Genomic DNA, 16,877 nt, shown 5'->3' with positions numbered 1-16,877 from the left:
CGCCCCCAACCTTTCCCAGCATCAGAGTCTTTTCCAGTGAGTCAACTCGTCTCATGAGGTGGCCAAAGTATTGGAGTTTCAGCTTTAGCATCAGTCCCTCCAATGAACATCCAGGATTGATCTCCTTTAGAATGGACTGGTTGGATCTCCTTGCAGTATAAGGGACTCTCAAGAGTCTTCTCCAACACCACAGTTCAAAAGCATCGATTCTTCGGCGATCAGCTTTCTTCACAGTCCAACTCTCACATCCATACATGACCACGGGAAAAACCATTGCCTTGACTAGACGGACCTTGGTCGGCAAAGTAATGTCTCTGCTTTTTAATATACTATCAAGGTTGGTCATAACTTTCCTTCCAAGGAGCAAGCGTCTTTTAATTTCATGGCTGCAATCAGCATCTGCAGTGATTTTGGAGCCCAAAAAAACAAAGTCTGACACTGTTTCCACTGTTTTTCCATCTATTTCCCATGAAGTGATGGGACCAGATGCCATGATCTTCGTTTTCTGAATGTTGAGCTTCAAGCCAACCTTTTCAGAGAATGCTAAATCCTTAACCACAGCTTCCTAGCTTCACAATGGTTCAAGTTGGGAGGAACGGTTGCCCTCTGCTGGTAAGAACTAAATACTGCAGCCCCGGGAGAGGAAACTTCCTAGGGGCGTGGTAGCTCGTGGATGACGTAAAAGGCGGCGTCCGAAGATAGGCGGTTATTGACTGCGTCATTAGTGCGCGCCGTGGGAAACCTAGCTAGCCGCATGGCTGCGGGTTGCCCTGTGGGTCCGCGGCCGAAGGCGGCCTCAGAAGGGCCGGCTGGCGTCTTGCCTTGCCTAGAATTGCCTACCTACGAGTCTGCTTGTGCTCTTGTGAATAGCCGCTACTCCTGCCTGGTGGCGGGGCCGCACCGAAGACACATTGCCCTATCGCCGCGCTATCTTAACAGGAAACGCACCGGTATTCGAGAACAGCTCAATGCAGAGCTCTTGCGCTATTCCGAGAGGTACTGGGCTGTTACCTTTTTTGTTCCCAGAGCGGACATAATGTTAACGTTAATAATCTTAACGTTGCCTGCCGCTCCTTTGGGGCACGGGATGGGGCAGCAGGGGGACGTTTAGTGGCAACAGAAAGTGGTCGCACCAGCTACCGCGAGTTTAGCCCCGGGGCATTCTGGAGTCGCAGTCCACCTCGGGAGACGAGTGCCTCCCTGGTCAAGAGCTGTGCTGAGTCCGTTTCGTAGGCGGGAAAGAAAACGTTACGGTGACAGTAATTGTGTCAGCGGAAGGGGTCAAGAAGCTCGTTGCAAGACAGGTAGAGGTAAAAATAGACCAGGGATCTGGAGACCGGCTAGTTCTATGTTTTCTCGTTTGACGATGAAAGTTTGGAATGCAGTAGTTAAAAACAGTCTCACTATATAGAAAATTATACGCGAAGCGTTAATACTTCGTTTAACAATTTATAAACCACGAAGGTTGCTTTTGTTTTGACCCTGGTTTTTTCCCAGGGTTTTTTTCTCTTGAACCTGACCAGGGATGAAGGAAATACTATTAACCTTATTTCCTTTTTAAAAATAGGAAAGCCTGTTTTTTTTAAAGTTGAAAAAAACCTTCTAGTGCATTTAAAGTAAGATATTGGAAAATGACTTGGGCAAAGTTTCTCTAGGGATCCTGAACCCTACACAGATTCAGCTCAGTCGCTCAGTCGTGTCCGACTCTCCGAACCCCATGAATCACAGCACGCCAGGCCTCCCTGTCCATCACCAACTCCCGGAGTTCACTCAAACTCATGTCCACAGGGTCGGTGATGCCATCCAGCCATCTCATTCTCCGTCGTCCCCTTCTCCTCCCTTCCCCAACCTTTCCCAGCATCAGAGTCTTTTCCAGTGAGTCAACTCGTCGCATGAGGTGGCCAAAGTATTGCAGTTTCAGCTTTAGCATCAGTCCTTCCAATGAACACCCAGGATTGATCTCCTTTAGAATGGACTGGTTGGGTCTCCTTGCAGTCCAAGGGACTCTCAAGAGTCTTTTCCAGCACCACAGTTCAAAAGCATCAATTTTTCGGCGATCAGCTTTCTTCACAGTCCAACTCTCACATCCATACATGCCCACGGGAAAAACCATAGCCTTGACTAGACGGACCTCTGTTGGCAAAGTAATGTCTCTGCTTTTTAATATACTATCTAGGTTGGTCATAACTTTCTTTCCAAGGAGCAAGCGTCTTTTAATTTCCTGGCTGCAATCAGCATCTGCAGTGATTTTGGAGCCCAAAAAAATAAAGTCTGACACTGTTTCCACTGTTTTTCCATCTAGTTCCCATGAAGGGATGGGACCAGATGCCATGATCTTTGTTTTCTGAATGTTGAGCTTCAAGCCAACCTTTTCACTCTCCTCTTTCACTTTCATCAAGAGGCTTTTGAGTTCCTCTTCACTTTCTGCCATAAGGGTTGTGTCATCTGCATATCTGAGGTTATTGATATTTCTCCTGGCAATCTTGATTCCAGCTTGTGCTTCTTCCAGCCCAGCTTTCCTCATGATGTACTCTGCATATAAGTTAAATAAGCAGAGTGACAGTATACAACCTTGACGTACTCCTTTTCCTATTTGGAACCAGTCTGTTGTTCCATGTCCAGTTCTGACTGTTGCTTCCTGACCTGCATACAGGTTTCTCAACAGGCAGGTCAGGTGGTCTGGGATTCCCATCTCTTTCAGAATGTTCCAAAGCTTATTGTGATCCACACAGTCAAAGGCTTTGGCATAGTCAATGAAGCAGAAATAGATGTTTTTCTGGAACTCTCTTGCTTTTTCCATGATCCAGCGGATGTTGGCAATTTGATCTCTGGTTCCTCTGCCTTTTCTAAAACCAGCTTGAACATCTGGAAGTTCACGGTTCACATATTGCTGAAGCCTGGCTTGGAGAATTTTGAGCATGACTTTACTAGCGTATGAGATGAGTGCAAATTGTGCGGTAGTTTGAGCATTCTTTGGCATTGCCTTTTTTTGGGATTGGAATGAAAACTGACCTTTTCCAGTCCTGTGGCCACTGCTGAGTTTTCCAAATTTGTTGGCATATTGAGTGCAGCACTTTCACAGCGTCATCTTTCAGGATTTGAAATAGCTCAATTGGAATTCCATCACCTCCACTAGCTTTGTTCGTAGTGATGCTCTCTAAGGCTCACTTGACTTCACATTCCAAGATGTCTGGCTCTAGGTGAGTGATCACGCCATCGTGATTATCTTGGTCGTGAAGATCTTTTTTGTACAGTTCTTCTGTGTATTCTTGCCACCTCTTCTTAATATCTTCTGCTTCTGTTAGGTCCATACCATTTCTGTCCTTTATCGAGCCCATCTTTGCATGAAATGTTCCATTGATATCTCTAATTTTCTTGAAGAGATCTCTTGTTTTTCCTATTCTGTTGTTTTCCTCTATTTCTTTGCATTGATCTCTGAGGAAGGCTTTCTTATCTCTCCTTGCTATTCTTTGGAACTCTGCATTCAGATGCTTATATCTTTCCTTTTCTCCTTTGCTTTTCGCTTCTCTTCTTTTCACAGCTATTTGTAAGGCCTCCTCAGACAGCCATTTTGCTTTTTTGCATTTCTTTTCCATGGGGATGGTCTTGGTCCCTGTCTCCTGTACAGTGTCAAGAACCTCCATCCAGAGTTCATCAGGCACTCTATCTATCAGATCTAGTTCCTTAAATCTATTTCTCACTTCCACTGCTTAATCATAAGGGATTTGATTTAGGTCATATCTGAATGGTCTAGTGGTTTTCCCTACTTTCTTCAATTTAAGTTTGAATTTGGCAACAAGGAGTTCATGATCTGAGCCACAGTCATCTTCTGGTCTTGTTTTTGCTAACTGTATAGAGTTTCTCCATCTTTGGCTGCAAAGAATATAATCAATCTGATGTCGGTGTTGACCATCTGGTGATGTCCATGTGTAGAGTCTTCTCTTGTGTTGTTTGAAGAGGGTGTTTGCTATGACCAGTGCGTTCTCTTGGCAAAACTCTATTAGCCTTTGCCCTGCTTCGTTCCGTGCTCCAAGGCCAAATTTGCCTCTTACTCCAGGTGTTTCTTGACTTCCTACTTTTGCATTCCAGGCCCCTATAATGAAAAGGACGTTATTTTTGGGTGTTAGTTCTAAAAGGTCTTGTAGGTCTTCATAGAACCATTCAACTTCGGCTTCTTCAGCATTACTGGTTGGGGCATAGGGTTAGATTACTGTAATATTGAATGGTTTGCCTTGGAAACGAACAGAAATCATTCTGTCATTTTTTAGATTGCATCCAAGTACTGCATTTCGGACTCTTTTGTTGACCATGATGGCTACTCCATTTCTTCTAAGGGATTCCTGCCCACAGTAGTAGATATAATGTTCATCTGAGTTAAATTCACCCATTCCAGTTCATTTTAGTTCACTCATTCCTAGAATGTCTACGTTCACTCTTGTCATCTTCTGTTTGACCACTTCCGATTTGCCTGGTAGCCTCCAACTCATAAAACACTTGACACAGTCGATATAATCAGATTTGTAGTTTAAGAAACCACTTGATAGCGTTAGGTGGTGGTTCAAGGAGGGTGAGACAGTAAGCATGGAGAACATGTTTATAATTAAGAGATGATTACAAAGTGTAGAGAAAATTGATTAGAGAGTTTGCATTTGGGAGATTTAAGGATATGTAAGGTATATGTTGGCTTGAAGCTCAGCAATCAGAAAACAAAGATCATGGCATCTGGTCCCATCACTTCACGGGAGATAGATAGGGAAACAATGGAAACAGTGTCAGACTTTATTTTTTGGGGTTCCAAAATCACTACGGATGCTGATTGCAGCCATGAAATTAAAAGACGCTTATTCCTTGGAAGGAAAGTTATGACCAGCCTAGATAGTATATTAAAAAGCAGAGATACTGCTTTGCCAACAAAGGTCCGTCTAGTCAAGGCTATGGTTTTTCCAGTGGTCATATATGGATGTGAGAATTGGACTGTGAAGAAAGTTGATCGCCGAAGAATTGATGCTTTTGAACTGTGGTCGCAAAGAGTCGGATACGACTGAGTGACTGAACTGTCTGAAGGTAGTCATAAAATCTGGAAACATAAATCTTTTGATCTGTAACCAGTTAATGGCTCCACTTGACAGGCTAGGGGAATAGGAGCCATTACCCCAGAGAGATGAAGAGCTGATTGGATAATGATAATTTCTGTAACAGAATTGGGATAGTGTGACCCTGTGGCCTCAATTGCACTCTGAACAGATCTGAAGTCCCCACCTGGCCCCATTATTTTGGAGGTATGCTGAAAACTCCAGTTTATTCTGTGCAAAAGGGGTACCACAGATTAATAATGAGGGACAAAGCCTTTGAACATATCAATAATTGTAATACTGATCCACCATTTATCATTTATAGTTTGCTTCCAGACTTTGGGGCCATCCTGTATCATCAGAGAGGGTCTGCTTCTCTGTTTAAGAAATGAGGAAAGGAAAGAGTTGAGAATGGCTCTTAATTAGTCATCTCATCAGCAGCCCTATTTGACAGATTGTCCACCTTTTTTTACCCCGTGACAATTTTTAAAAAGATGATCGCATTTCAGTTTTGAAAAATCTGCTTAGAGAAAGTAGTTTTCTAAAAATCACATTAAAATTTCAGTCTTTGAGAGGTCATTAATGACAGCGCTTGAGTTACTTGAAAATGGCAAATATGTTCCCTGCCAGTCGTTCCAGTTTATTAATTCAAAATGTCTCAGAGAACAAATGAACTACCAGTTTCCATGAAGAGTCAGTGTTTACTCAACTTTTTCAGAATAGGTGGTAATTTAGTTGCTAAGTCATGTCCAACTCTTGTGACCCCATGGACTGTAGCCTGCCAGGTTCCTCTGTCCATGGGATTCTCCAGGCAAGAATACTGGAGTGGGTTGCCATTTCCTTCTCCATCTTCAGTACAGAGGCAACTTTTATTCTCATGTATAATATATAAAAGTCTTAAGTGTGCATGCAATCTACTGATCCCTTATTGTTCTCCCAGTATGTCAAGTGAGGCTACCACTATGCTTGGAAACATACTTAGGATGGTTTCAGAAAAGCAAAAGAGGGAAAGATATAATGTTGAGGTATCTGTCTCTCTGATGATTTTTACTATATTTTATGCAATGAGTTGCTTCCCAAAATTTACACAAGCCGTACGTAGCAGTTTTGAACCCTGTAGAACTCCATTTGCTCTCTTGAAACATACTTTACTGTACTGAAATTAAAGATCATATTGGGTTGGCCACAAGATTCATTTGGGTTTTTCTGTAACATTTTACAGAAAAACTAAAACGAACCTTCTGGTCAACCCAATATGATCTACCAACACAATCGGGGGAAAAAAAATCATTTAGAATTCTAATACAATAAAATGTATTTCAGTGTGATAGCGCTCAAAGCATGGCTACCTGGAGAGAATAAAGTAGTTATGATGCCTCCTGAAGCTATATCTTGAATCACTGTGAAAGTGTTAGTTGAAAATGTAGAGTTATGCAGGGGTTTTGAGTTGACAACTCACATCACATACAGTGTCTATGGTGGTAAAATGCTCTTCTGAAATCATGTATAATTCTCAGTAAAGTGCCACACAAAACAATCTACTCTTGAATTTATATATTAGTTATATTCCTGAAGTTTTTAATTGATATTGAAAACATGCAAAGATGATTTTATGTTCATACGTACACACATTAGTTTAGCTACTATAATATATTGTTTATAAATATTTATAAAATGAGGCTTGTCTACTCATTTAAATCATGCCGACCCAGGGACAATTTTCATTGTGTAGGGCTGTTTTTACATGGCAGGATGTCTCCCATCCCTGGCCTTCAAGGTGTTACAACTATGATTTAACCCACAAACTCCCAAAACGGGACAGCAGTATCCCCCCACTGGAAACTGATTTGGGGAAACAAAGTCTTGTTTTTGTTTTTTGTCTGATATGGCAGTTATTTTTAACCCCTCCTTGCTCTCTGTTTTCTGGGCCTCTAATATTGTCTTAGTGATGGTATAGTTCCTGTTTAGGAAAGCTATGTGCAGAAATTAGTAATTCAAAGAAAGGCTTTCTGGAGTAAATCTCAAGTGTTTATGGATTTCCTAATTAGGTAATTAAATTGCATTCTAGTGACTGCTGGCTGTTTTAAAACAACTGCTCCTGGGTATAAATTCTTTCTTTTATTCTGTGTGAACCATTCTAGAAGTTTGAGTTCACCAAAAATGTTCTCTGCTCTCAAAGACCTAACAGCCCTGTCTAGAATCCAAACATAGAAGCAAAGATAAATAAGAACAGTGATCAGCTTTCTCAGGCTTCCCAGGTGGTGCTTGTGGTAAAGAACTCACTCGCCAATGCAGGAGACAGATGCAAGTTTGACCCCTGGGTCAGGACAAAAGCCCTGGAGGAGTGTATGGCAGCCCCCTCCAGTGTTCTTGCCTGGAGAATCCCATGGACGGACTGTGGTAGGCCTGGTAGGCTACTGTCCATGGGGTTGCAGAGTCCGACGTGACTGAAGTGACTTCGCATGCATGCTTTCCTCAGAGTCCTATAGGAGTAGAGGCAGCATGACTTCAGCTTTGCCTGGGGAGTCAGGGAAGCTTGCTGAAACAGGTAATGGCTGTGGCAGTGAAGCCACCAGCTCAGCCTTCTTAACTAGTTATAATTTTTTAATAACTTGGAAATGACATTTGGAAATAGTTGTTGTTCAGTCCCTCAGTCGTGTCCGACTTTCTGTGATCCTGTGGACTGCAGCACATCAGGCCTCCCTGTCTTTGGAAATAGTTCAGTTCAGTCGCTCAGTCGTGTCCGACTCTTAGCGACCCCATGAACCACAACACGAAAGGCCTCCCTGTCCATCACCAACTCCCGGAGTTCACTCAAACTCATGTCCATCGAGTCGGTGATACCATCCAGCCACCTCATTCTCTGTCGTCCCCGTCTCCTCCTACCCCCAATCGCTCCCAGCTTCTGAGTCTTTTCCAGTGAGTCAACTCGTCTCATGAGGTGGCCAAAGTATTGGAGTTTTCAGCTTTAGCATAAGTCCTTCCAATGAACACCCAGGATTGATCTCTTCTAGAATGGACTGGTTGGATCTCCTTGCAGTCCAAGGGACTCTCAAGAGTCTTCTCCAGCACCACAGTTCAAAAGCATCAATTCTTCGGCGATCAGCTTTCTTCACAGTCCAACTCTCACATCCATACATGCCCACGGGAAAAACCATAGCCTGACTAGACGGACCTTGGTTGGCAAAGTAATGTCTCTGCTTTTTAATATGCTATCTAGGCTGGTCATAACTTTCCTTCTAAGGAGTAAGTGTCTTTTAATTTCATGGCTGAAATCAGCATCTGCAGTGATTTTGGAGCCCCCAAAAAAAGTCTGACACTGTTTCCACTGTTTCCCCATCTATTTCCCAAGAAGTGATGGGACCAGATGCCATGATCTTCGTTTTCTGAATGTTGAGCTTCAAGCCAACCTTTTCACTCTCCTCTTTTACTTTCATCAAGAGGCCTTTGAGTTCCTCTTCACTTTCTGCCATAAGGGTAGTGTCATCTGCATATCTGAGGTTATTGATATTTCTCCCGGCAATCTTGATTCCAGCTTGTGCTTCTTCCAGCCCAGTGTTCCTCATGATGTACTCTGCATATAAGTTAAATAAGCAGGGTGACAATATACAACCTTGATGTACTCCTTTTCCTATTTGGAACCAGTCTGTTGTTCCATGGCCAGTTCTAACTGTTGCTTCCTGACCTGCATACAGGTTTCTCAAGAGGCAGGTCAGGTGGTCTGGTATTCCCATCTCTTTCAGAGTGTTCCACAGTTTATTGTGATCCACACAGTCAAAGGCCTTGGCATAGTCAATGAAGCAGAAATAGATGTTTTTCTGGAACTCTCTTGCTTTGTCCATGATCCAGCGGATGTTGGCAATTTGATCTCTGGTGCCTCTGCCTTTTCTAAAACCTGCTTGAACATCTGGAAGTTCACGATTCACATATTGCTGAAGCCTAGCTTGGAGAATTTTGAGCATGACTTTACTAGCGTGTGAGATGAGTGCAATTGTGCGGTAGTTTGAGCATTCTTTGCCATTCCCTTTCTTTGGGATTGGAATGAAAACTGATCTTTTCCAGTCCTGGAAATAGTAGTTGGAAATAGTAGTTGCCCCCTAATCCTGACTGTCAAGCTACAGGTTACAGTGTCAGAGTCAGTTCTCAAAAGCTAATGTAATTGTATTTCTTACTTCCTTACACTAGCAACAGTTGCAGTTCGGGGATTTTTCTCCATCAAGTTATTGGCTTTAATATTCAGGGCTTCAACTTGAATCCTAATACTTCTCTTGCTCCATGCCATCTAGTACAGATATTCAGTAATGGTGGGTAATACCAAAATTGCCTTGATTCAGTAATAGTCACAGAATGACATTTTTCTTACTAAGTCTCATTTTTTACCTCTAATTCTAGCATAACTAGAATTCAAATGGATAGCAAATAGGGAAGAAGGATCAACTTATTGCTCTTGTATAATGGACATTTTGTTTCTGGGTATTTACCTTGAATAATTATTTTTAAGTTAGCCATTTTGGAAACCTTGGGTGAAATTGAACCACTAAAGTTGTTACAGGCTAATCATATATTACTGTATATGTATCTATTTTCACCATGGGTGTGATTATATTAGGAGATGTATACTTTCTGGACTTGGAATCCATATAATGGCCTAGTTTAAAAGAGGAAAAATAACATTTTCCTTTCCTTTTTTTTTCTAGCCTTTTAGGTGTACCCATTGCTTATGATAACATCAAAGTAGTGGGTGAATTAGGAGATATTTATGATGATCAAGGACACATTCATCTTAACATTGAAGCAGATTTTGTTATTTTCTGCCCTGAACCAGGGCAGAAACTTATGGTATGTATCTTTTTTCCTATTGTTCTTTGTACAGTTATTAAATTATGTAATTGGAAAATTTAAGAGACTGTACACTTTGGGATTTTACAAGGATTGTTATTTCAGGTAACTAAAAATCATTTTTAAAGAAAACTTTTCAGTTTAGGTTTTTAATTTTTATTGTAGTTGATTTGCATTGTTCTGTTTCAAGTGGAAGGTGATTCAGTTTAGATATGTGTATATATATTTTTCAAATTCTTTTCTGTTGTAGATTATTACAAGATACTGAATACAGTTCCCTGTGCTACACTGTTGCTGTTTATCTGCTAATCCTAACCTCCTAATTTATCCCCTCTCCCCTTCCCCTTTGGTAACCATAAGTTTGTCCTTTGTGAATCTATTTCTGTTTTATAAATGTTTATTTGTATCATGGTTTTAAATTCCACGTGTAAGTGATATCATATGTTAATCTGTTCTTCTCTGTCTCACTTAACTTCACTTAATATGATAATCTCTAGGTCCAGGCATGTGGCTGTCAATGGCAGTTCATGGCTGAGTAATATTTCAGCATGTATAACACACCTTTATCCATTCATCTGTGGATGGACACTTCAGTTGCTTCCGTGTCTTGGTTAGTATGCTACTGTGAACATTGGCAGCATGTGTCTTTTTCAAGTAGAGTTTTTGTCTTTTCTAGATATACGCCCAGGAGTGGAGTTGTTGGATCATATGGGACTCTGTTTTTAATTTTTTACTGTTCTCCATAGTGGTTGCACCAGTTTATATTCCCAGCGACAATGTGGGAGGGTTCCCTTTTCTCCATGTCCTCTCCAGCATTTTTTGTTTGTGGACTTCTTGGTGAGGGCTGCTCTGATATCTGTGCAGTGACGATCACGTTGGTGTCTGTGCATTTTTCTGTAATGAGCCATGTTGAGCGCCTTTTCATGGGCCTTTTGACATCTGTGTGTATGTGCAGCACTGTTTTAGGTTACTGGCCTTTTCATTTCAAAAGCATTGCTGCTATCTTGTATTGGTGCTTTTCTCTATTTTATCATATCATACTCCCATACTTACTGCTTTCCAGAGCCCACCAAAGAAACTTGGCTACCTCTTGGTTGTGAAGGTATTATTCTACATGATTCTAAAATTTTGATAGTTTTTCCTTTCCTCATTGAGTATTTAATTGATAAACTTTGTCTTTTGCAGCAGTTTTAGACTTAGAGGAAAACTGAATGGAAAGTATAGTGTTCTCATATACAGCTCACTCTGCTGCTGCTGCTGCTAAGTCGCTTCAGCCGTGTCCGACTCTGTGCAACCCCATAGATGGCAGCCCAGCAGGCTCCCCCGTCCCTGGGATTCTCCAGGCAAGAACACTGGAGTGGGTTGCCATTTCCTTCTCCAATACAGCTCACTCTACCCACCCCCAAAACCACGCATACTGTTTCTCTTATTATTGATAAGATGTGGTGCATTTTAATTGTTGAGACAATATTGATACATTAAGTAAAGTCTGATTTATAGTAGAGTTCACTGTTTCTGTTTGTACCTTCTATGGGTTTTGACAAAGGTATAATGACATAAATCCAACATTATAGTATTCCTATGGAATAATTGGTCACTGCTCTAAAAATCCTGTGTGTTCTGCCTGTTCATTGCTCCCTCTCTCCCCTGGAAACCATGGCAACTACTTTTTTTTTTTTGTCTCCATAGTTTTGCCTTTTCTAGAATATCATATAGTGGAATCATAGAGTAGGTAACCTTTTCAGATTGGTTTCTGTCACTTGGTACTATATGTTTAAGGTTCCTCCATGTCTTTTTCTTGATAGCTTATTTTTGTTGCAGAATAATATTCCATTGTATAGATGGACAGTTTGTACGGACCACCTAGAAGGTACCGTCCTGGACTCCAGACTCCTTATGATGACAGACAGGTTTTACTGTGTCACATGTGGAAGGAGATGCTGACATTACATTGTATATATATATGTTATTTATAGTTCTGTAATTCAAAAGGTGATTTTTTAAAAAGCTTCAGGTTTTCATCCATCTAGTTTATATTTATTGATTCTTAAGGGTATAGGAACTCTCTTGCTTTCTCTGTGATCCAGCAGATGTTGGCAATTTGATCTCTGCTTCCTCTGCCTTTTCTAAAACCTGCTTGTACATCTGGAAGTTCATGGTTCACATATTGCTGCAGCCTGGCTTGGAGAATTTTAAGCATGACTTTTCTAGCGTGTGAGATGAGTGCAAATGTGCAGTAGTTTGAGCATTCTTTGGCATTGCCTTTCTTTGGGATTGGAATGAAGACTGACCTTTTCCAGTCCTGTGGCCACTGCTGTGTTTTCCAAATTTGCTGGCATATGGAGTGCAGCACTTTCACAGCATCATCTTTCAGGATTTGAAATAGCTCAACTGGAATTCCATCACCTCCACTAACTTTGTTCGTAGTGATGGACATGGAGGCCTGGCATGCTGTGATTCATGGGGTCACAAAGAGTCGGACACGACTGAGCGACTGAACTGAACTGAAGGAAATAGGAAACTTGGAAATTTTAATTTTAACCTTAAAATCATATAGAATGTATTGTTATTTTACTTTTAAAGCTTCTAATAACGTATGATTTAGTTAAAATAGCCATGCTCAAAGTGAGCTTTCTAAAAAAATTCTAGTGTTCCTAAATTGATATTTTAGTGTAACATGTGGTAAGCTTTAAATGAAGATCAGCTTTTTTGATATTACATCATACCATTATTTTGGTATTTTCTCTTTGAAGATCAGTTTAAAGATTGTAAGGTTGGTTTCATCTTTTCGGTGCTCTTCTTGCTGTAATACTCATTTTTTCCCTCTTCTCAGGGTACAGTTAATAAAGTGTCCTCGAGCCACATTGGCTGCTTGGTCCATAGGTGCTTCAATGCCTCCATCCCTAAACCTGAGCAGATGCCAGCTGACCAGTGGCAGACGCTACAGATAAACGTGGGTGATGAACTAGAATTTGAAGTATTTCGTTTAGACTCAGATGCTGCTGGAGTATTCTGCATTCGGGGAAAACTAAGTATCACTAGGTCAGTTCCTAAGCACATTATTACCATTTTGATACTTAATCATTTCTACTTAATTTAGGAAACATAAGTCCCTCTTTTAAAAGGTAATTTATTAGACTATTTGTACTTTCAAACCACAGAGTCAATGTAAATATGAATCTTAACTGTTAGGACAGTGCATTGAATTTTCTAACGCTTTGCGTCTAAGTGGTCTACATCGTGAGAATTCAGTTTTTCAAAGTATTGTGTTGTTGTTAATGTTAACATTAGCAACTAGTATGTTGTTAATCTTTTTTTAAAAAAAGTTAATCTTTGAACTTGAGACTACTAGAAGCTTAATTATGTTAACGTAACTATTAGTGTTTTGTTTTTACACAATTGAAACAAAAATTATTTGATTATTGTCATTATACCAGGTAGATCATTTAATTTCTGTATATTTCTTGTTTGGAATTCTTTTAGGAAATACTCTGATCCTGACCCTGGTTTTACGGCAGGGCCTGGTTGAGGGGTCATACTTCCTCTGTTATCAAGGCAGAATCTAGAAAAAGTTGCTAAGAAATGAGAATATGGGTTAAAGTTTTAGAGCAGCTGTCCAACAGAGCTTTCCATAATGACAGAAGTGCACTGTACGTGTGCAATATAGTAGCCTCACTCTTGAGAAACTGAAATGTGTAACTAGTGTGTCCCTGAGGAAGGGAGTTTTTAACATTACCTTATTGAAATTACTTAATTTAAATAGTTCTATGTGGCTATTTCTAATTCAAGGGACAGCAGTTCTACAGAGAGCTACTTCACTGATCTGTGTTTTTATTTACTTATATGAAATACTCAGAGCTTTGCAGCATAATACTGCTTTGTACATGCTCACTCAGTCGTGTCGACTGCTTGCAACCCCACAGACTGTGGCCCATGAAACTCCTCTGTCCATGGGATTGCCTAGGCAAGAATACTGGAGTGGGTTGCTATGCCCTTTTCCAGGGGATCTTCCCAAGCCAGGGATCAAACCTATGTCTCTTACGGTCTCCTGCATTGGCAGGCAGATTCTTTACAACTAGTGCCACTTGGGAATCTAATACTGCTTCAGCATAGTTTAAGAAGAACGATGAAACAAGGATTGGGATAGTAGATGGGAAACTCCAACATTTTGATAAATACCAGAAGTATGTTTTCTCCCTATCAGATGTTACTGGTTTGGCTAATAAGGCTAGATGGTTCAGCATGATTAGGGTTCAGCATTTTCTGAACCATATTAAAATTCTGAAACCCTGTTTTGACAAAACTTTTATGTCATTTTTATGTGTGAAACAGTCTGGGAAAAATACTTGGGAAACAAAAAATTTAACATTTCTAAGACTATCAATGTGGTGGGAGATAATAGAATATTTGAAATTTGTGTCACAGTCATGTTATTTTGTACTACTGTGATAATTTAGAAAGACCTTACCATGTCGGAATATTCTTGATCTTACTTTGTTCTTTTATTTTTGCTTAATGCCCTATAAATTTTTTTTAATTCTTATAGTTTACAAGCCAAGTGCTCTGCAGTTCCTGAAGAAGCACCAGAAATTGGCGTTGATGAACCTGTCGAAAAACCTCCAAAGAAGAAAAAGAAAAAGAAGAAAGACCTAGAGCCGTGTGAAGTGGAAGGCGGTACCACAGAGCTAGCAGAATTTGCAGATGTTACCATGAAGGACGAGACAGACCTGCAGGTTAGTAACAGTGTGAATGGCCTCTGGGAAGAAGAGCCAAAGAAAAAGAAGAAGAAGAAGAAGCACCAGGAAGATCAGGACCAAGAGCCTGTTTTCCAAGGCAGTGACTCCAGTGGTTATCAAAGTGACCATACAAAGAAAAAAAAGAAAAGAAAGAGTGAGGAGGCTGAATTTTCACCACTTGTGGAACATGCACCTAAAAAGAAAAGGAAGAAGTAATTTTCTTTTGTGCATTTTAAATATGATTTGGTTTTTTAAAGATTTATACACAGTAGATGACCAAAGTTTAAGAAATGTTTTGTATTGCAGTATTTTGCATAACAGGGAACGTTTTGATTAGTTGAGTTTTTGGTACTAAAATTAATTTGGAAAATACCAGTATTGTTAAAGTGCCATTTATTGTATACAGAATAGAAAGGTAAGAACTGCCTTCATTCTTTCATTCTTCCAGTGGATACATTCTAAATAAAATGGTTTCTACAGTCCTGAGACTAACAAAAGAACTTTTATAATACAGTGATAAAATGTATATCATAAAGAAGGAGTTTTGAGCTTGGGGGATTGTTGTTGTTACAGGTTTTGAATTTAGTCATAATGTTACATGCCATGTCATTAGGCTTTGTTTAAAATTTAAGTCTTTTACCAGTTTTAGGTTTTTTGTTTGTTTGAATCATGGCTACTGCAGTAGTTTTGTTGTTTACCTTGGGATGGTTTGTCAGAGGTATTTCTGAAGTTTTCAAGGCTCTTTAGGAACTGCCCTCTTGAGAAGCGCAGCCCTGCCTGTGGATCATGAGTGAGGAAACAGCGCTGACTGTTCTCTCCTTTTCTGTGCGTGTGTGCTGTTTCCTTTCTCAGTCTCACCCATTCTGCCCTTGTTGTGTGTTGGAGGATGAGTCTGATGAAGATGGATAAAGGTGATTCTGAGTAGTGGGGAATTTACCTATTTTTAATAACTGAGTTAAGCTACTAGAAATTACGAAAAGTTATTCACTGCTTTCACTGAGAAAATGTGGACTATGTCTTAATATTGGAAAACACTGAAGAATGAACTGACAAGCGAGTTCGGCCTGATAATCAATGCAAGGTCGTGTTCATTCATTCAACAAAATTCAGTGTATTTGTGTTACACACAGTCGACCATCATTCTACTAAGGTCGGGGGTATAATGGCAAACAAGGCAGAAATGATCCTTCCCTCATGGAATGCCATAGGAGAAGCAGATGCACACGTACAATATCAGTAAGAAAAGACAGAGAATTACTAATTCTGGTAAGTTCTAAAAGAAAAAGAAGATTCTCTTTTCCCGCTGCTGTGATCATGGCAGCCCCTCTCAATGGCCATTTCTCTAGTATCGGACGCAGTACTGCTCTTACTCTGTTTAATGTCTGTACCAATAGAAGACAGAATTGGGAGAGTCATTCATGATATCTGTCTATAAACACATGTGCCAGACAGTGGAAAGGGGTGAGCCAGTGTCTTTCCTGACCATTAAGTTCATGTGAATATTTAGTCCTCACAGTGAAGCTAGTCCAAATTGAGATGAGGTTTGAGATGAGTGTCAGTATAAAATACACATCAGACTTTGAAGATGTACAGAGAGAGAATGCAAAATACCTCAGTTTTGTATATTGATGAGAATATAATATTTTGGTATAGTGGAGTAAATAAAATATTAAATAGGCTTTTTCAGTTTTTGTTTTGTTTTTTAATTTAAAAACTGTATCTGAGGCCTGTATTATCTTTGTTTTGTAGAGCACTGGTTTGAAGGATGAGTTGAAAAAGATTTAAAATAACCCAATCATGTTTTCAGGGTTAAATGTAGGGCCATACCTACAAAATGTTTTATGAATGCTTCCTTAAAATTTTTAAATTTTAATACATAATTATAATATCTGACTTAATAAATTCCTGATAGTAATGGCCAAGCAAGCTGTTAAATTCATGCTATACATAGCAAAATACATCCTCAGTTCAGTTAGTTCAGTCGTTCAGTCGTGTCCGACTCTTTGCAACCCCACGAATCACAGCACGCCAGGCCTCCCTGTCCATCACCAACTCCCGGAGTTCACTCAAACTCATGTCCATCGAGTCGGTGATGCCATCCAGCTATCTCATTCTCTGTCGTCCCCGTCTCCTCCCACCCCCAATCCCTCCCAGCATCAGAGTCTTTTCCAGTGAGTCAACTCGTTGCATGAGGTGGCCAAAGTATTGGAGTTTCAGCTTTAGCATACGT

General features: G+C 40.3%; 1 protein-coding gene across 1 annotated transcript; it reads left to right on the top strand.

Annotated features, from left to right (window-relative positions):
* Positions 1-712: 712 nt before the first annotated feature.
* POLR1F (RNA polymerase I subunit F) lies at positions 713-16,333 on the top strand. The gene is made up of 4 exons (XM_055420548.2): positions 713-996; positions 9,770-9,911; positions 12,745-12,953; positions 14,458-16,333. Exons 1-4 carry the CDS (start codon positions 755-757, stop codon positions 14,861-14,863), a joined length of 999 nt encoding a protein of 332 aa, XP_055276523.1. The 5' UTR covers positions 713-754; the 3' UTR covers positions 14,864-16,333.
* The last annotated feature ends 544 nt before the right edge of the window (positions 16,334-16,877 follow it).

Source organism: Moschus berezovskii, chromosome 3 (assembly GCF_049115385.1).
Source record: "Moschus berezovskii isolate FMDL1 chromosome 3, NW_MosBer_1.0, whole genome shotgun sequence".
Classification (NCBI taxonomy): domain Eukaryota; kingdom Metazoa; phylum Chordata; class Mammalia; order Artiodactyla; family Moschidae; genus Moschus; species Moschus berezovskii.
This window is presented reverse-complemented; position numbering and strand designations above follow the sequence as displayed.